At 42.6% G+C, this 20,114-nt stretch overlaps 2 protein-coding genes across 12 annotated transcripts in view; both read left to right on the forward strand.

The window, feature by feature from the left end:
• The first annotated feature begins 157 nt into the window (after positions 1 to 157).
• Positions 158 to 17,885, forward strand: LOC107391154 (MYND-type zinc finger-containing chromatin reader ZMYND8). Of its 11 annotated transcripts, none has more exons than XM_054746060.2 (20): positions 158 to 312; positions 5,386 to 5,456; positions 5,896 to 6,059; positions 7,836 to 8,057; positions 9,477 to 9,590; positions 9,695 to 9,787; positions 9,915 to 10,002; positions 10,084 to 10,139; positions 10,231 to 10,308; positions 10,404 to 10,519; positions 10,597 to 11,072; positions 11,177 to 11,305; positions 12,052 to 12,201; positions 12,374 to 12,889; positions 13,152 to 13,622; positions 13,706 to 13,851; positions 14,056 to 14,136; positions 14,993 to 15,086; positions 15,177 to 15,416; positions 17,049 to 17,885. In XM_054746060.2, exons 1-20 carry the CDS (start codon positions 299 to 301, stop codon positions 17,225 to 17,227), a joined length of 3,498 nt encoding a protein of 1,165 aa, XP_054602035.1. In that variant the 5' UTR covers positions 158 to 298; the 3' UTR covers positions 17,228 to 17,885. The 11 variants fall into 11 exon arrangements, with proteins under 11 accessions (XP_054602035.1, XP_054602039.1, XP_054602036.1 ...); XM_054746064.2 differs by having other exon boundaries at positions 7,914 to 8,057; XM_054746061.2 differs by having other exon boundaries at positions 159 to 312; positions 15,008 to 15,086.
• Positions 17,886 to 18,652: 767 nt separating this feature from the next.
• Positions 18,653 to 20,114, forward strand: part of LOC107391153 (uncharacterized) — a 37,970-nt gene continuing 36,508 nt past the window's right edge. Inside the window, exons 1-3 of the mRNA XM_015968270.3 lie at positions 18,653 to 18,788; positions 19,803 to 19,882; positions 19,961 to 20,032. Coding sequence (XP_015823756.3) covers positions 19,984 to 20,032 — 49 coding nt within the window. The 5' untranslated portion in view covers positions 18,653 to 18,788; positions 19,803 to 19,882; positions 19,961 to 19,983. The remainder of the gene's footprint in view (positions 18,789 to 19,802; positions 19,883 to 19,960; positions 20,033 to 20,114) is intronic.

The raw sequence follows: 20,114 nt of genomic DNA on the forward strand, positions 1-20,114 counted from the left end.
TATTGATCCAATAATTGTGTGGTTTTAGACCTAGCACTGTGCTCATTTTTCTTCCTCTGTCTCCGACTCTCACAGTGCTGCCCCTGCCTGCAGTGAACAAAAGATAATTACTCAGGAAACATTTCAGCCAATCAGGTGCTGCCTTGTATCTCGCCTGTGAGGTAGGCAACCAGTCAGGATCTGGCTAACATCGCTGGGGCCTGATCGCCTTGCCTGAAGAGCGGAGCCTTCCCCGGCTGAGAGCTGAGAGTGTCCTCCATGTTTTATAAGTGTTGACATAACATTGTGTCAGGCAGCCATGCATCCACAGAGGTAAGCTCTGTCTTTTTTATCTCAGCCTTCTCATAACAACATGGCTTCCTTCTTGCTTTTGCGATGACTTTGGTTTCTAATGATGAATGTGCAACCCTTAAACTCAGTTTAGTGTGCTGAAGGAGGAGGAGCCGGGGTGGATTGGAGGCCTCGTCAGGCCTCCGCGCTCCACAGGGTTGAGGGTGGGGGGTTGGGTAACGACTCTCACCCTTGCTCTCTCTCTGTGTCTCAGGGTCACGGGGGTGCCCCCAGACAACCAGGCTGCCATACAGGAGGCAGAGTGAACCATGGCAAATCCTTTTCCTTTTTTAATATAATGCAACAGAGAACTGGATTTACTAATGGCAGCCATGTCTCATCTCTGTTGTGGCAGTCTTGTGGCAGACAACTATTGGGGGATGGGCATCAGGGGTTTGAGGGCACGTGTGAGTGGACTGGCTCTGCTCTGGGTTTTTTGTCTTGTGCCAGGCCAGAGGAAGGTACACAAACAGCAACTTGTGTGCTGAGGACCTGGCAGGGAGGACAGGAAGAACAAATGTTCTATGTCTGCAAAAAAACAAAAACAAAACAAAAAAAAGATTTTTGAGACCGACTTACAGGTTTGTTGTGAGAACGTTGTTCATCATTCTGCTCAGTGAACATAAAAAACAGTTTAACACACAGCAATCCTTCTGATTTTTACTGCCCAGTTTTTTAGAAAACACACACACACACACACACCACAAAGCTCTTAGAGCCATGGGCCTTGAGGTTACCGCCCCATGTTGCTTCCTCCACTCTCAGACACGCACACACACACACACACACACACACAGAGTGGCCATTTTGTAGTTGGTAAAGAAGAACTTTAGCCCTCCTTTTGCATATCAGATGTCAGGAGAAGGAAACAGTACAAGGGTTAGCAGGAGTTTTGCTGACATGCTTATGTAATATTTAAATGCCTGAGAGGATCTGATAGGTGTTGCTGTGTGTTTGTTAGTTTTATTTTCTCTTTCTCCTGTTGCTAGGTTGAGTATTTTTCTAGCTTTCACACACAAAACACAAATGTAGTTATTGATAAAAAGCACCAGGACTCAAAGAGGTGAGACGGGTTTATTTTATTAAGCACTTTCAGATTAAAGTTTGTTTATTCCGTTTAAAAACAGTTAAATGATCAGTTCGTGATACAATCATGAGAACATAGTACGTTGTGTTGCGTCACGTTGCACCGATATAGCTGTCTCTGTTGTGTGGGGAGGACAAAGGACAGCCTCGTCCTCTTGTGGGCTGATAGAAGGAGCTTTTGATCTACCAAAAGAAAAGGAAAAGCTGAAAATAATATCATTACCGTCTTTTTAGGCCACACTTTGTTTGACCTTTATGTTAGGTTTGGTGAAAACAAGCTGTCGTACTTCTCATGAACACATTATCTAAATGTTTTAATAGCGAGATGAGCCGAGCACGAGGGACAACGATCAGGGCCTGGGTCCGCGTTGGTGCAGCCCGTAAATACAGACGTGGAGCAGCTGAGGTATTAATCACAACCACAGGTTTAATCTCCCTAAAGGCCTTTTTAAAATCATTCCTCGTGGTTTTTGCTGCCATAAGCAGCAACAGAAAGCTAAAGGTAAGAAGAGCGCGCCGTTTCATACAGGAGGAAATCTCTGCATTGCAGCAAAACAGCTTCAAGAGGAAGAGGGGAGCCTGCACACTGATCTGTGTGGCACAGCGCAGCCGACCAATAACGCTGCAGCCTGCTGGCCCTCCAGCCAATTGCAGCGAGAGCCGAGGTTAAAGATTGACAATCGGAGGGAGAACAGCAGGGAGAGCCAGGGCCTTCTGGAAAATTCCACAGCCATCTTTGATTCAACCTTATATAAAATCCAGGTCAAACCTTCTCTTTTATCCACAAAATACTGCTCAGACTAGCAATACGGGTTTAGTTGTACAAACAAAGCATTACCTTGTGAAATGTTGAGTTTTTATTTTACTGAGTAACTCTTAGTGAAATCAGAAGTTAAAATCAGGGATTTCTTCTTTTATCTGCATGTGAGTTTTGATTTCTGTCAGCTGTTTTGTGGTAATAGGAGTCCAAACCTGGGTTTTGTGTGGCATGTTTTTAGTCTGTGCTACTTATCTTTAGTGATTTTAGTTCCAGCACAAAACAGTGTTTTCATTTAAACAGTTTTGTATCAGAAACGTGTAAAAAACAGCATATTTTTACCTACAGGCCGAGGTTTTATAATGTTTCTGTGCCTTGAAGATGACACCTAATTGTTCTTTGACAGCAGTGTTCACAGAGAAGAGCAGAGATCGAAAACATGAGAGAAAAAAACAGATGAGGGCTTCTCACGCTGCTGGATTTTCCCGTGTCTCCGCTCTGTGCTTCTCCTCTGTTCCTGTGATTGGCTGTGATGGCTTTTCCTGACATAGCTCATGTTTTCTCAAACGTTGGACTGAAATCTCCCCAGATCTCGCTGGTCCTCCTGTATGGATGTGCCAGTGCCCGAGTCTGAGCCTTGGAGTGGGGGATGGGGGAGAGGGGGGAGGGTAGGAAGCTGTGGCCTCCATTTTCTGTGACGAGAGAAACCCTGCTCGTCTCTCACAGGAGTGGGATCTGAAGGCAGTGACTCAGTGCTGCTTCCTTTTTGTCCATCAGGTACTCCAGTGTTTGCAGAAGGGGGAATACTGTTTTCCTAAACCTGGTTTCTTTGGAATGTTTCTCAGACCCTGCTGAGGATTTATCCGCCTTACTCTCCTTGTGTGCTGGATCATGTTTCCTGATCTGAGAATGCCCTTTGGATCATCATGCCTGTTCTACCTCTGGTCCTCCTGTCTTGTCTGCTAGTTGCAGCAGCGTCTTGGTGTTTAGTAGGTATAGAGGAAGAAAACAGTTGTGGCACTTTGCTCTGAGCTGCAAATGTTCACTTTTCACGGTTGTGGTCCAGAGTGACTCGGCTAACGTTTCTTATTTTCATTTGGGCCTCGTTTGTTCACTCTGTCCGGAACAGGAAGGCCCTGAAGGGGTAGAGGAGTGTGTGAGAGTGTGTGTGTGTGTGTGTGTGTGTGTGTGTGTGTGTGCTAACTGAAACTCATGCGCCATATTTCTTAAGCTTCTCTGTCCAGGTCTTTGTGACATATTTTAGACAATGCAGGCTGCCTTTTTCTTCTCCTATCTCTGGGATTTAGTTAGATGTGCTGTTGGTGGTTGCTACATTGGCAGTCTGAAAAAGGAAGACTGTATTTAGAAGGTCTTTGTGTGCTGTTGGTGGTTTTAGTAAGTATCATGAAGAGTTCTACAACTACAGTGCAGGAAACGTTGAGATTGATCTAAATAACCATAGTTTTAAAACAGTTTTCCCTCTGCTGGTATTTAATCAGCCTTGTGTTCATTTTCTCTTTATAAACAGAAAACTTTAAAAACATTTAGATCAGTCAGTGAGAGAGTGAAGTTGTCCCGCTGAAGTGGTTGGCCTTGGTGCTCCTAGTAGCCTGATACCCCATCGTCTTAGCTGAAACCAGAGGTGCAGCTAAAGCTATTAACTGATCAAGGGTGTGACCCATCGGGGCTTTTTTCCTCCAGGCTTGTAAATAAACGGGACATTGTTAGAACCATTGGAACCTGCTGCTTTAGCAAAGGAGGCACAAAACGACCAGAAACCCTCATTTAATATCTCTTTATTCTCATTTTTTGCCTTTTTGTTCCTCAAACTAAAAACGACGCTTCAAATGAGCAACAAACATCAAGGATCTTGTCAATTGTATATTTAGCTGTTGTAAAATATTTATTAGTTTTCATGCACATAAGAAAACCCAAGTATTGCCCTAAAAAGACGCACGTTGGTTTTTTAAATCACACGTAAGCGTGTTCGTCTGGCTGAAGGCGGAGCTGAAGCTCCCAGATAATGCGGTAGCAATTCCATTACATTCTGCATGTAAACAGGTCAGCTGAACTAAACTGGTAGGACGCTCGTGTTCCGGAAGTGGCGACACCAAGGAAGCGGTCATCTGACAAGACTGTCTTCACAAATCAACACGTGTAAAACGGGACAGTACGTACCAAATAAGCTGTGTTCCAGCGTTGTTGTTGTACAGTCCTTCAGCCATTGTGCACATCCTGATTCTATTCCATCTGCTTCATTCCCGCCAGCCTCTGTTTACTGCTTGTGTTGCTATAAGCTAACCAGAAGAATGCCGGCATGAAAGGGTGCATGTCGCCACCTACTGTACCGGAGTGGAACAAACTTTATTTGAGAGGCCAGTTTTGTAATGTGCATGTAAACTACGATAAAGACTCCCGGCTTTTTACAATACGATCGACCTGGATCGACTCTGTTGGTCAGTGTGCATGTAACCACACTGAGTAAGAGACTGGTGCTTACGGGGTTCACTAGTGGGTGTTTATAAAACAGGAAAATGTTGAGGTTAATAATCAGCTCAAGAACATGGCTTATTATACCAGAGGCTTATTAAGAGTTGATGAATATTAGAGCAACCTTTTAAAGATGGTTTCTAAGAAAAGGCCTAGCTCCTTTGGGAGGACCCTGTTGTTACTGAAGGGCTTGAAAGCTTCCAGAAACACGTGCTGTTCATCAGGGCTGGATGGGCCAACTCCCCGCTGGTTTTCCTGCCTCTGTAGGTTTATTTGTCATAAACAAAACACAGAGATTAGCACCTAGTTGGAATGAGATGCTGAAGCTGCACAGATTCCTGGAGAATGGGGATGTTTGGAGATTTTAGCTAAATGGCCCTCTGTTTCATTGTGAATATATAATTATCCTGTGTGAAGAGGAGCGTTGCCATGGTGATTGTTACCTTCCTCTCTCTTGGAATATAAAGAACATTTTCAGACATGAGTGCCACCGCAAACATGGACCAAATTTGAATACCAGACTCAAATGCATTAAAGTCAAATGAAAGCTGAACCCCTGGAAACCAGCCGGGTCCCTATTGACAAATCCCGTGAGACCCGGCGCCTTAGGTGGTGTTCCACTTGTTTACTGTTACGCTGGTACGGTTTGTGAGCACCCGGTCTGACTTTGTGTTTGCCCCTCTTTTCTGTGTTTGTGTGTGCTCATGTTCGTCGCTCTGCAGTCTGGCTGAGGAGGAGATAAAGACCGAGTCTGATGTGGTAGAGGGGATGGATGCTTCTGTGCGATCCAAAGGTAAGTCTCTTAAGGCCGTGCACCTCACATTAGCAGTCAAACATCACCGTGTAGGAGAGCGTGATAGATTTTTACCGTTTTGAGAGCAGGGTCTAATGTGCTTTGATGGTCATTATGACTGTATGGCTGATCCATTATGAGTGCTGTGTGCCTGTTTATATCAGGAACCCACACAGGCTCTGGTTAGACGGGGTGAAGCCTTCGAGCAATTTGTTTGGAGCACTCTCTGCTGCTTAGATATCTTTCATGTAAATGTTCTATTATTGCTTTTGGTGTCAAATGAGGTAACAGAAGAATCATCTGAAACCTGAACGTCCTCCCGTAATGTAGAATGTGACGAGAGGGATACAGGCTGGCTTGTGTTCATCCCATAACTGCATTAGTGGTGCAGATCGCTTGTTTTGATGCTTCTAAGCTGTTGTTGTTCTTATTCACCCAGTCCCTGACCCACCAGGGTCAGCAGAACGATCAACAGCACCACAGAAGCGCAAGGTGACGAGTCCCACCCATTCCTCCAATGGACACTCTCCCTCAGAAACCTCCCCCAGCCCCCTGAAGAAAAAGAAGAAGCCAGGGGCTGTGAACTGTAATAACAAAGACCAGGTAGGGGCTCTGGGATTCTGGTTATCTGCCCTGGTGAGGTGTGACAGGCTGGCTGTTGTCAGCTCCTTTCACACCGTCACTGAAACTAAACCAGTTTCTGTCATGTGTGTGAACGACCACCTCGGTGCTTTCTGCTGAAATTAAAGACAACAGGTTTAGTAGATTGGAGCCAGTATCACATTTCCACAAATGCCCATCAGGGCTCAAACCTGAAGTGCAGCAAAGAGTTTGTTTAGCTTCTGATCAGCTGTTCAGTTGGATGCAACAGTAATTAAATATTTATACAGCATTCACCCGGCCTCCGTGATGTTTTTAGTTGAAAACAAGCCGTATATATTGTTTTGTTGTGTTGAAACTTTTGTTAAGCAATTCCAGCTGCTTTAATGTTACACAGTAAATCTAGAAAGATTTATATCTTTGTTTATTATTAATAGATTAATTAATATTTATTTATCTGTGTGATGAGGTGTGGCCTTTTGTCAAACTGCTGTAGTCTTGGAAAAATAATGCTTTTAATTATATTGTCACTAAGAGCTACCGACTGTTGAGTTAAATAGTAGAAATTAGATTTATTTTTTGCTTCTACAGAACAGCTGCTCACCTGTCCTGCTGGTTGGAGTTAGCTTAAAGGTGTGGTTCCCTGAAAACAATTGATAATTTCTGATCATAATGAGTAACTGAGATTCTAAGCAGGCTGAGCATGAAAATAGTCTCCTACACCTATCTCCTGCATTAGGTTCTGATAGAAAATAGACGGTGAATCTTTAGAATTAGAAAACCCTGACAGATGTACATCACACAGTCACCTAACATTCATGGACTCACCCGTCTTGACTTACGACGGGGAAGGCTGTTTTTGGTTTAGCATTCGGGAAACAACAGAGAACGTCTCAGCTAGTACAAGCCAACTGTTAGCATTAGCAACACCACCACATGGCAGAACTCCTTCAGGCTTGTGTTATTTATGGAGATAAAACATGAACAGTCAGTGTCAGTGGTAGAGTCTCATTGCTGTTATCCAATCAGGCACAAAAGGGCTGTTCCTGTTACTTTGACGGGCATTTTTAAATGAAGGATAACAAGAATTAAACAGTCATTATTGTTATTGCAATGCACTTTTATAGGTTTGTCTCATAAAATGTTTCAAAAGTTGTTAAAGAGAGATAGTTTAATTAATCTGTGCTTGACTTACTTTAGTTATCAGTTTTGAGAAAGAAACACAAAGCTGTGAGATTTTGGGGATTTCTGAGAATGTTTGACCACTTGATGAAGTGCATTAGTGCCGTTGGCGGCCCACTCAGAAAATAACATGGATAAAGTTGCTTTCCAGCTGTAGAATAATATTTGAGTCCATTTTTCTGTTTATTCTATGTTTATTCTATATACAGCAGCAGTGACAAACGCCACACCTAATCCCAGTTTACACAATGTGTAGACGTTTGCTGAGCAAACAGCAAATCCTAAATTTAGCCTCAGAATTGTATGAAACACGATGTTTGGTACCAACAATTTTGTCCATGTCTGTATATCTTTGAGGCCTTTCTGCATCCAGGAGTTTAACATCAGTAAGATACTGCAGAAGAATCCATTTAGACCTTAAATAATTGGAGATTTGGTTTGCAGAAGCACTGTTTTTGTTGTGGTTATTACCCTACTTGCTGCTTTTACCCTGCTTACCCCACCTGATTACTGCCTTGTTTCTGTTGCATTGCACCTTTTTTTGTGTTCCTGCGTGTTTTTGAAACCTGCCCCCTGTTTCTCTTGCCTGCATTTCAGTCAGAGCTAAGACATGGTCCCTTTTACTATATGAAGCAGCCAGCACTCACCACAGACCCTGTTGATGTTGTACCGCAGGACGGCAGGAATGACTTCTACTGCTGGCTGTGCCACCGCGAGGGCCAGGTGCTCTGCTGTGAGCTCTGCCCCAGGGTGTACCACGCCAAGTGCCTCAAACTACCAGCCGAGCCCGAGGGCGACTGGTTCTGTCCAGAGTGTGAGGTATAATGCTGAAGTGCCTGTGTGTGCAAAAACGAGTTCTAGCATGAATCGTGTATAGTATACCGAAGCGGCTACAGCTGAGGATGCGTTGCCACCAGTTGTATTCTGTAGACGCTTCAGATCCGTGTGCTGTCGTTAGCCTGTTGCATAAGTAGGGTTTATGAAATGAGTTGTTTTATTTTGTAAATTAAGTTTTTCTTAGGAATTCTGTGCTGTTAAACCACATTTTCACTGAAAAGTAGCTTTTTATTTGGCGGATTATTAAAATTTTAACAATTAGGCAGAAAAAAAACAACAGCTACAATTTAATGGACATTGACAAATTTCAACAGAAAAAAAAAAGCATTTCAGTTCAATGTTTGTTTTTATTAAGCTGCTTTAAAATTGATGCATTTAATCGTTAAATAAAAGGTATTTTATGGTTTCCTTAACCTAAATCTCTGCTGATATCGTCCTGCCAGACTCATCCTCCATTTAATTCTGTGCAGAATTAAACCGGTCGAGTCCGGCAGGCCAGGCTACGATATCGGAGGTTCCTAAGTCCAAATCTCAGACGTTGTTTGGACATATTTCTGCTATAAACTTTATATTTAGTGTTATTTATTGCAGCAGACGTCCTCGCCTCAGTTCACTATAATGTGTCCCCTGTTCCCACCATCCTCACACTGACAGGAGACTGCAGAGGACTCTTACTCTTATGAATATTATTGCAAAAGTGTGTTTTACAGTAAATTCTATTTTTGGTAATGTCCCATTCTGCTATTCGTCATTTTCCTCGTTATGGATGTCTTCGGGCCCTACGTGCTGCTAACTCAGGGTATCTGCGGGTCCTTAAAAAGTCTTAAAAAGTCTTAAATTTGCTTTTCCAAATTTAAGGCCTTAAAAAGCCTTAAAAATTACAAATAATCCTTAAATAGAGTTTCCAAAGGTCTTAAATTACCAAAGACCCAATAAACAAGATTCTTTGATTTCTATAAAATTTTCGTGAATTTCTAGTTGGTGTTCAGCATTTTTTGTGTATGACATTTGCATAAGCGGAACCATACACATTCAGTTGGTTGTGAAAGGGGGCTATTTTTAGATGAGCACATTAGCTGGTTAAGCTAGTGGGCGCTTGCATCATGGGGAAATGCAAGTTTAATGGTAGCTGGATGGTTAATCCCACGTTCGCCACATGGTTAGCACCGGTTCCAGGCAATAGCTGGAAATTATAGCTTACATTTAATTTAAACAAATAGCTTAAATTTGGTCAAAGTGGCCTTAAAAAAGGTCTTAAAAAGTCTTAAGTTTGGCTCCCTTAAACCTGCAGATACCCTGTAACTGCGTAGAGCTGGTGTTTAGTTTAGTGCTCATGACGTGTCTTCGTTGTTACTTTAGTGATAAGAATTAATATCGCTGAAATGCTCTGCTTGTTTGCAGAAAATAACCGTTGCTGAATGCATTGAAACCCAGAGCAAGGCGATGACGATGCTAACGATAGACCAGCTCTCCTACCTGCTGAAATTTGCACTCCAGAAAATTAAACAGCCTGGGGTAAAAGCGCTTTAATCTTTTCGTCTTTCTAAGGCTGACTTTTCATTCATGTAGACATTTTTTAACAAGATTAAATGTATTTGTTTCTCATATTTTTGGAGCAGACGGAGCCTTTTCAGAAGCCCGTATCTTTGGAACAACACCCAGATTATGCAGAATACATCTTCCACCCAATGGACTTGAGTACTATAGAGAAGGTATTCATTGTGTTTAGAATAAAATACAAACAGCAGCACATGAAACAACACGGGCATGACACTTAAAAACACAACAGATTTAACCTTGTCAGGTCTGAAATGATCCTTTTTTCTTGCTTTTTGATAGAATGTGAAAAAGAAAATGTACGGTTGCACAGAGGCTTTTCTTGCTGATATAAAATGGATCTTACACAACTGCATCATCTATAATGGAGGTTTGCCACTTTAAAAGATGTAATATTATGATTTTGTGAATTTATAAAAACAAATAAATGCAACTCCTGACTTTGTTTCAGGGAATCACAAACTAACTGCGACCGCCAAAGTCATTGTGAAGATCTGTGAACATGAGGTAAAAAAGCACTGCTGGTGTATTTCTCTGGATACATCTAATGCATGTATAAAATAACATTGTATTTGTGTTTAAAACTCTTGTTTATTAGATGAATGAGATTGAGGTGTGTCCAGAGTGCTACCTGTCTTCATGCCAAAAAAGGGATAACTGGTTTTGCGAACCATGCGTATGTTTTTATCCTAAAACTTTAATTTCTGTGAATTAATATGTTATACTTTAGGTTCCAGAGCCGTGAAGCATTATTCCTCTGCTTTTCAACAGAGTCAGCCCCACCCCCTGGTCTGGGCCAAGCTGAAGGGGTTCCCGTTCTGGCCAGCGAAGGCTCTTCGAGAAAAGGATGGGCAAGTAGATGCACGCTTCTTTGGGCAACACGACAGGTGAAGTTAGCTATAGGTAAACAGTTCTTTCTGCTAACCAACACACGTGTCTAAATCGACGATGATGTTTTGTGCAGAGCCTGGGTACCGATCAACAACTGCTACTTGATGTCCAAAGAGATCCCGTTCTCTGTAAAGAAAACAAAAAGCATTTTTAATAGTGCCATGCAAGAGATGGAGGTCTATGTGGAAAATATACGCAAAAAATTTGGGGTCTTTAACTACGCGCCCTTCCGCACCCCCTACACACCCAACAACCAGCTGCAGATGCTGCTGGATCCCTCCAACCCCGGTGCTGGTGCGGTGAAAACCGAGAAACCGGACAAACTACGCTTCAACTTTGACATAACTGCATCTCCTAAGATGATCCTCAGCAAGAGCTCCACGCCCAGCGCTATGAGTCGGCGAGCCTCGATGACAGAAACGCCCCGTTCTCCCATGAGCACCAACTCCTCGGTTCACACAGGGTCTGATGGGGAGCAAGACACGGAGAAGGTCACCAGGAATCCTGCTTTGCACTACAGCACTGGAGAGGAATCCATGGACTGTACGGGTAAATTACTTTGAGGACACGGTTGCCTTTTTAATGTACTTTGAAAGAATAAACAGAATAACAAGGTAATAATGGATTTTTTTCCTTTATTCTGGTAATTGTAGCATCCCCTGTCTCTGGGAAGGTGGGTCCAGCTGGCAGTGTGACGGGCAGTCCGAAGCCCTTTAACGCTGGACTCGTGCCCAAGCAGGAGAGGACCACAGGAACAGGAGGAATCCTCAATCTCAACCTTGGTCAGTTCCTTGTGCACCAATCCTAGAGATGCACCCACATCAACATTAATTCTGCTGTTTTGGATGATAACTGGTAGCATACATATAAATATACATCTCCACACTCTGGAAAATGTGTAAAAGCAACAACAACATATGCATTGCTTCTATGTTTCAGTTAAACACCCCCCCCCCCATTCCTGGGCTGCATCATGATCACTGTCACATGCCCACACTGAACCCACATAGGCATCCCCCGCCCCACCTGAAACACACATGCAATTGCAGGGTTTCCCCCAGAAAATGAGTTAAGCCCGGCGGATTCGGCCGTCGGCGGAGGGTCACGCGGTCCGTCACGCAGCGCTCCTCCGTGAGGGTGGGGGTGGGGGGGTTGCACACGTTCCGATGCTGTTTCTCACCAGTATAGCTGATGGAGGGTTCTAGTTTCGTTACACCGTTCGTGTCAGCGGACACGGTAGGGTCGGGGAGAGGAGCGGGGCATGACGCTTAGTCTGGCCGGTGGCCAGTCTTATAAAGCACTGGGGGAAACCCTGCAGTTGGCAACAAGATGGGAATAAACGTCGGTTGTTAATAACGACCTAGTTTTACTTCTGGTTTTGATAAAAATATGTTTAAAAAGCCTAATAACCGATACAGATGTTGATGTCCATATATCGTGCATCCCTAACGATTACATTATGAACATTACAACAAAGATAACCACTGTTTGTCGTGGTGGTTGTTTGATGAACTTGTGTTTGGATCAGATCGAGTGAAGGCAGAAATGGATCTGAAGGAGCTAAGTGAGACTGTGCAGCAGCAGCAGCAGCAACAAGCCGCACCTGCAGCACCTGCTACTCCAAAGAAACACATCCGGAGTCTGGATAAGACCATCGAAAGCTGCAAGGCACAGCTTGGTATGTCAAAGGTGTTGTTTTCAATCTCTACATCTAATAGCTGGAGAATCATTTGGGTTTGATTAACGGCATTTTTCTTGTCTTACACTTCAGATTTGGTTTGAACAGAAATTTTGTCACGTTTCAGTTTGTTTTGGCCAGTGTTGATCTAAATGTGAAGTTTCCCCAACAGGAATCGATGAGATCTCTGAGGATGCTTATAAAGATGTGGATCACAGTGACTCTGAGGACTCAGAGAAATCAGATTCCAGTGATAGCGAGTATCCCAGTGACGAAGAACACAAACCAAAGAGCGCTGCACCGGATGATAAGGACAAAGCAGAGAGAAAAAGGCCCAAAGCGAGCACGGAGGGAGAGAATAAGGAGGGAGGCACAACCACAGGGGACAAGGCCACCTCTGAACCCTTGCTCAAAGAGAAGCAGGGCAGCAATGGCCCAGATAGGGATTTGCAGGACAAGCCCAGGACGCCCCAATCTCAGCCCCTTGCTGAAAAGCCTAAATCATCGGAGGAGGGCAAAGCGGCCACAGCTACAGCAGCGGTGGCTGAACAAGACTCTGATTCTGAGAGAGAGCTTGTCATTGACCTGGGGGATGAACATGGAGGTCGTGAGTCAAAGAGGCCAAGAAAAGAGCAAGGGTCCTCCGCTGCCAAACCCACTAAAGACACTAATGTTGCCAAGTTGGAAGGTGAGCTTCTAAAATGCACGAGAAACCGGCTCTTGTAGCCGTTATGCTAGAGCACACACACCCACACCACCTATCACCTATCACTATCTTCATGATTAGAAGAATATTGTATTTTCTTCATTTATATGTAGCATGAATGATTAAGTTAAGTGATGTTAAACCCAATGTTTACCTTTAGCCATAATTGTAGAACAGTTTTTCAACTAACTGTTCAGTGAACAGGAACTCTGAATATGCTGAATAAGTTTTCTTTGTTTCAAAGGTAAACTGCCTTCATCTGCTGCGTCAAGCGCGCCAACACGAGACACTTCCCCCAGCCTTAAAGATTCACTACAGCCCTCTGTCACAGGAGCACTTAACCTTGTTTCTGCTGCAGCACCTGGCCAGCCCAGTGCTACCACAACTACCAGTGGGTCTGCCAGCTCCCCATCCCCTGTCTCCACAACAACGTCCCCAGTTCTTATAGCTATAAAAAAACAGCGCCCACTACTGCCCAAAGAGACGGCTCAGGCTGTGCAGCGGGCGGTTGTTTTAAGTCCAACCAAGTTTCAGACATCATCCCAGAAGTGGCACATGCAGAAGGTTCAGAGGCAGCAGCAGCAGCAGCAGGGAGAGCAGCCGACTGCGCAGATGCAGACACCGAGTCAGACACACAGCCCACAGCAGCTGCAACAGCAGAACTCCAACTCCTCTTCCTCCAGCACACGCTATCAGACCAGACAGGCAGTCAAAGGTAAAAACCACAACCTCGGTTACTACCCAGATGAAGGTAAAAGTCTGTTTAAAAATGTCTTGTATCACCATTATCACCTGCAGTGCAACAGAAAGACCCACCTCAGAGTGCGACGTCATCAGCATCTGGACCGGCCACATCTGGTAGCTCCTCTTTCATGCCGGGAGACTTGCAAATCCCTACAGTTTCAGCAGATGTAGCAGCAGATATAGCCAAGTACACGAGCAAAGTAAGTCCTCACATTTGTTGGGCTGGGGTTATTTGGGCCGGTGACATTTTTGCATGTATGCTATATGATAACTGTCCCATTAAATATAAGGAAAGGGACATTATTACTTTATAGATAGAGTTATGGCCCCACAGGCCTCTTTTTGCCTAGGAGGCATATAATTTATTATTTATATGTCAACAAATTTTTTACACTTTTTTGCAGATTATGGACACAATAAAGGGGACAATGACCGAAATCTACAACGATCTTTCTAAAAGCACGTCAGGAAACACAATTGCAGAGGTAATCCTGAAGCAGCAAAACAGAATTAGGTTAAAGGTTGGTTTATGCTTGACGCGTCCGCGAGGTCCGCACGGCTCCGCGCTGCGAAATTGCATCATTTTAACAACCACGCCCCTCCACCGCGTCTCCGCACGGCCCAAAATTTCCGCAACGCGCACCTAGGAAAATTTCTAACCACGCGAACGGTCAGACGCGGAAAAACATGGTGGACTGGCAAGAACTAGTATGGCAGAGGTTCGTAAATACAGACATTTGTATGATTCAGCTCTCAGAGATCACCGTGATCAACATGTTGTTAATAACTCTTGGAGAGAAATAGCTCGCACTGTCGGAAAAGACGAGGACGCTGTTAAAAAATGCTGAAATGCCATGTTGTAAACAGTAATTTCTACTTCTACTATGGTGTAGTGTTGGATGCATGCCGTAGAGCTCCATGCTGCCCCCTACAGTTTGGGAGAATATTGGCTCACCGCAGAGACGAGCCGCACGAACCATAAACGCTGCGAGTTGTGAAGCGCGTTCCATCCTCGAGCCGCATCACCAAGCGGAAAGTAAATGTGTCAAGCATAAACCAAGCTTAAGCCTTTATCTTCAAAGATGTGAGAGACTGAAAGGCTCAAACAGAAGATGATTACTTAGAGTTAGACTTGAAAATTTGAACTTTCACTATGAAATAAATCTGCAAGTTTTATTTATTTATTTTTTAGCATTTTCTGTTTTTTGGTTTAGTTTTGTTACATAATTGATGGCACTGATATAAGATTGGAGCTGCTAATCTTCTAGGACTCTTGGAATCATTATGTCATTAGAGTTGATGGAGGATCTACTTTTACCCTTAACTGGCATTTATTTTCAGCCTTATTTTCAACAGATACGAAGGCTGAGGATAGAGATTGAAAAGCTCCAGTGGTTGCATCAACAAGAGCTGTCAGAAATGAAGCACAACTTGGGTAGGTTTCCTGTTTCAGGCATGTATTAGTGTTGTGTGCCTGCAGCTTTATTATGTTATATCTAACAGGTGTGTATTTGTTTAAATGCAGAGTTAACAATGGCAGAAATGAGACAGAGTCTGGAGCAGGAAAGAGAACGTTTGGTAGCCGAGGTAAAAAAGCAGACGGAGGTGGAAAAGCAGCAGGCAGTGGATGAGACCAAAAAGAAACAGTGGTGTGCAAACTGCAGAAAGGAGGCCATCTTTTACTGCTGCTGGAATACCAGTTACTGTGATTACCCCTGCCAACAAGCCCACTGGCCTGAGCACATGAAGTCCTGCACGCAGTCAGGTAACAAACTCTTGTAGTGGAAACATTTTCACAAGTTTCCCTAAAGAGAATAAAAAAGCACAAAATAATCAGATGAGAAGTAGATTATTTTGTTGCTGTTAAAGCAGATGATGCTTTTTGTAAACTCACATCAAATATGAACACATTGTGTTTTATTTGACCTGTAGGATTACGTGAAATGTGGAGGGTCAAGAACTCAGCATAGATTAGGAGAGGGTAATCCAGGTCCTCAAGGACAGCTTTTCAACATGCTTTACTGGTTTCCCTGCTTCGACCCACGTGATTTCAATCACCAGGGGCCTCATTTATAAAACTTGCTTACGCACAAAACGGGGTCGGAAAACTGGGTAAGCAACTTTCCACGCAAACTTTGGGATTTATAAAAGAAAACGTAGCAGAAAAATGTGCGCAACGTTAAGTTGACTAAGGACCTGGCTTACACACATTTTGGACATGGAGAGCACCTGCAGTGCTGCTGCTGAGAAGGACACACTTATGAATTCCAGCAGCATTATCAATTGTACCACTTCGTGCACACACAGAACAAGTAACACACACACACACGGTGGCGCAGTGGTTAGCACTGTTGCCTCGCAGCACGAAGGTTGCAGGATCGAAACTCGCTCGGCTGCGGCCTTTCTGCGTGGAGTTGCGTGTTCTCCCCATGCATGCGTGGGTTTCCTCCGGGTACTCCGGTTTCCCCCACAGATCACAACATGCCCTATAGGTTATAAATTGTAAGTCGCTCTGGATAAAAGTGTCTGCTAAATGAATAAACAATAAACAAAAACATAACACACAGCCTGAAGTGCAGAATACGGAATGCAGAATATCAGCAGGGGGCAGATTGAGACAGAATGTCATGTGTCTGTGACCCAATTGATCATGCACCCTGGCTACTTGTTCAAGAGAGAAGTCTCTTTGGCTGACTGGTTAGTGCGCATGACTTTCACCTGGGAGTCTGGGGATCGAATCCTGATCGGACCATTCTTTTAATAACCGACACAAATCTCTCCAAAGAACTCACTGCATTGACGGCTTCAGCAACGCTGAACGTGGATTTTCTCTTATTTGTTTTGCAAAAGCACTTCCTTTCATTTCTCCACCTCACCCACAGGTACCTCAATTTCTGCTTCAGTGAAATTGCGCTACCTTGATCCGCGGTCGCCATCGTTAATGGTGGAATGCTGCAACAAGCTGGCTTATGCACATGCATGAGATCCACAAGGCACTTTGCATTGACCATTTATGGCGGAAAGTGGGTGTGTGTGTGTGTGTGTGTGTGTGTGGGGGGGGGGGGTGATTCAGAAACACCTGAGAACCCTTCTAGGAAGTTTGATTTATGAAGCGGAGATTGCGTGAAGCTGTGCGTACTCCATGTTTTATAGGTCTCAAACCTACTTGGCGCAAGTAAATTTTTTTTTGCTGAGCTTAAGTACGGTTTTAGTAAGGATTTTACTCAATGTTACTCACTGTGATTAACAGGCTTCTGCAGACCTTAATGATCTGCTGAACCGATGATTGAAGTGTGTAGGAGCAGGGAAACAACTCAAATATGTTGGATCAGTCCCCCCCCCGTATAGATATTAATTTTGTGCGAGCTCACATGTTACATTTCCTTTTTTCCACCAGCCACAGCGTCGCAGCAGGAACCAGAGGCAGAGCCTAACTCTGAGCCTTTGGTCAAACCATCAGGCCACTCTCCCGCCGCCCAGTCACTGCCGTCAGGCACAGGATCCATATCGGACAAAAGCAACTCTCCTACATACGTTGACAAAAGCAAGGACAGCGCTGGTGTTACTGTGACCTAACTGCTACACTACAGGCACACTGTGTGCCACCAGTGTGGGGCAAGTGGCCTCGAACTTGGTGCTTGAAGGTCTGCACCTTCGTGACAAATCACTTTATATATTTTTTTCATTCCCATTTGTATATCTGATTGGTGTACAGTTTCATTCTCAGTTTACTTAAACGTGTTTGAGTCAATTCACCATGTGAAAGTAGTCTGTGTTGAGAAAGAAATGTGAGTCTTTATGTTTTCATACTGTAGTTTTGTGTTCTGTGTTAGCTCTGTTACCACTTTTATGCTCAGAGCTAGATTGTATGAAACCCACAGCATATTTTCTACGAGATCTCTTTCAATGCTGCTCTAAAGTATCTTGCTGCTGTTTTATGTTGTTGATTGTTCTCCATATTGTGAGACAAAACATTAGAAACAGCCTTCACCAATAAATATCACACCCTTATCACAACGCCATCACAGACGTTTTGACTGGAAGTTTTGTTAGTAGTTTATACCACGTTTGTTTTGAGTCAACCAAAGTGTTGTAAGGTAAAACAGGCTTAAAGATTACATTTCAGTCCACCCCGTCTGTTCTATGTTAGTGATGGTATTTGTTTCATACCAGTTTTGTATTGCAGGTCTATGTTGTATAGTTGCAAAAATATGATTTATTGAAAAGACTAAAACATTTAAAAATGTACATAATTTTTCTAAGAAGATACCTGAACAATATTTATAGTGTTACATGTTTTTATAGTATGTTTATCGCAATCACATTTCTATGTGTTTAAAAGAGTTATTTGAAAGTAAACTTCTTCACATGAATGTCAGCTCCGAGTGAAGTCTTTGTGTAGCAAGAAACCCAAAGCTGATGTAAATCCAGGTCAAACTGTCCAAGAACTGAGTAGGCAGAAACAGCTTTTTGGCCATATATTTCCTGTTTGCATGTTAGTATTGAGCTTGTGTCTTGTTCTTGTTTACATATTGTACATAATGATAAATGGACGTGTCACGTGTGAAGAAAAAAATAAAAAAATGTCTTGTATATCTGGTGCTTATTTTTTTAATGTGTTCTCTTAAGCTTTGCTTGCTAAAGTTGGAGTAGGGACCCTAATTGGAGTCCTAAAACTAAGATGGGAAATTCTTGAGGTCTACAGAGATAAAATTAACTAAAAAAAATTACATAACATTTACAGTAACTTCACCAATTGCGTAGAATAAAAACAAACAAAAAAACAACAACTATATAATAGTTTATCCTGGTTATAAGGTTGAGTAACAATGTTTGGGGGTCACTAGCTTCTCTTTTATTTTGTAGGTCAAGCACTGAAAAGTTAAAGAACGGTTTCTCTGAAAGTATAAAAATCTAAATCTATTTCATGGCTGTAAAAAATATCAACATTTATGTTTTTCAAGTGCTCCATAAAAAAATTCCCAGACCGGAAATGACAAGAAACAACAACAGTCCTTTCCTGCCTTAGAAGTTCTCGCGATATTTTAAGTAGCAAGGCGAAGAAAATGGAAGCGTGTGCTAGCGTTGTAGCTCCACGCACTTATTAATAACATGAAAATAACCCTATACATCGAAGGTATGATGTTGCGTTAGTATTTTAGTCGGTTAGTATTACTAGAAACAATTAGCTTTGAAATGTGTTGACTCACTGATGAAATTAAATGGTTAGCTAACTTAGCATCAGAGGACAATTGTCCGTGGTTCTCGAAACAACACTTTTGTTTTGAAGATTAAGCGTGAAGCGTTAAAAGAGCATTTCCTTTCTGCTGTTTTACAGCTGAACGTCTGTTATGTAACGGAGAAAAGCCAGTTCTTTCGTTTCTGCCTTGCTAAGTGTTGAAAGCTACATCCATAGCAGCCATATTGTTTATTACCTAACCTAGGGAATTACTCCTGACCGCGATAAACAAATGCTGGTCATTATAGGCTGTTATCATGCACGTAAAGCAAAGCGGTCGAACCCCGCCCCCCTAAAAACTGATTACTAATATTTAACAATATTAAACACCTAATATTAGCATCCGTTAAAAAAAACAAACATCAGAAGCCAAGACGGCCAAGAAATGGGCAGTTTTTATCTGTTTGGATGTGAAATACACGTTTTGCCCATGCAATTTATCCATAAATTAATGAGTTAAAATAAAATTAGTTGCATCATGTCATTAACTCACATTTAATCACATGCCTAGTTAAAAACTAAGTATTAAAGGCAGCCGTACCACAATGTAGAAGTACTAATGTATGAGTGAAATAATCTGTTTATAATTAAAAATTATATTATGAATGAAATATGATTAATATATATTGTAAATTTTGTTTCTTGGCTAAATCGGAAGATTAGTATTTATATTAAATTCTTTGTGGCAGTAACAAACGGTTATCTGAAACGTGACGCTAAGATTGTTCGGAAATCCTTATTTAAAGTTCAAACATATTGTCCCAGATTTTCTAAAATTGTTGTATACTTGGTAGGTAGGTTGGGAGGTATCGTCATTTCATACAATGACTTTAGCACAACATTTTTAACATTTAACTGAGCTGAGAAGTCCTTTATGATTTGATCTGGATGTTTTGGTGCGTTTTCCCACAGTTGTTTTTTTAAGGATCCATGGAGAAGCAAGCCAAATGACTCTTTGCACATCTTGAATACATTTGAAACTGCCTGGAGAGGTACCCCACTTGTAGCCTGAATTTAAACAGCTTAATAATGATTTTAAAAAAAGCATTAACTACAATTTCTCTTAACAGGTTTGCTGCTCTTAGATGTCATTATGGACCCAATGGAAAGTAACAATCCTATCAATGATGATGGCACCCCAGGTAATACAGATTCCTAAATGTTCTATGTAACTGTTAATGAAAAAGATTTATGAAGTTTTTCTTCATCCTGGTTTGCCTCTTT

Source organism: Nothobranchius furzeri, chromosome 15 (genome assembly GCF_043380555.1).
Source record: "Nothobranchius furzeri strain GRZ-AD chromosome 15, NfurGRZ-RIMD1, whole genome shotgun sequence".
Classification (NCBI taxonomy): domain Eukaryota; kingdom Metazoa; phylum Chordata; class Actinopteri; order Cyprinodontiformes; family Nothobranchiidae; genus Nothobranchius; species Nothobranchius furzeri.

Coding starts and splice junctions, on each gene's coding strand:
- LOC107391154 (XM_015968272.3), top strand. CDS start 5,205: ATGAAAGCTGAACCCCTGGAAACCAGCCGGGTCCCTATTGACAAATCC. Junction 10,140..10,230: donor TGAAGATCTGTGAACATGAG/GTAAAAAAGCAC, acceptor CTTGTTTATTAG/ATGAATGAGATTGAGGTGTG. Junction 11,073..11,176: donor GGAATCCATGGACTGTACGG/GTAAATTACTTT, acceptor TGGTAATTGTAG/CATCCCCTGTCTCTGGGAAG.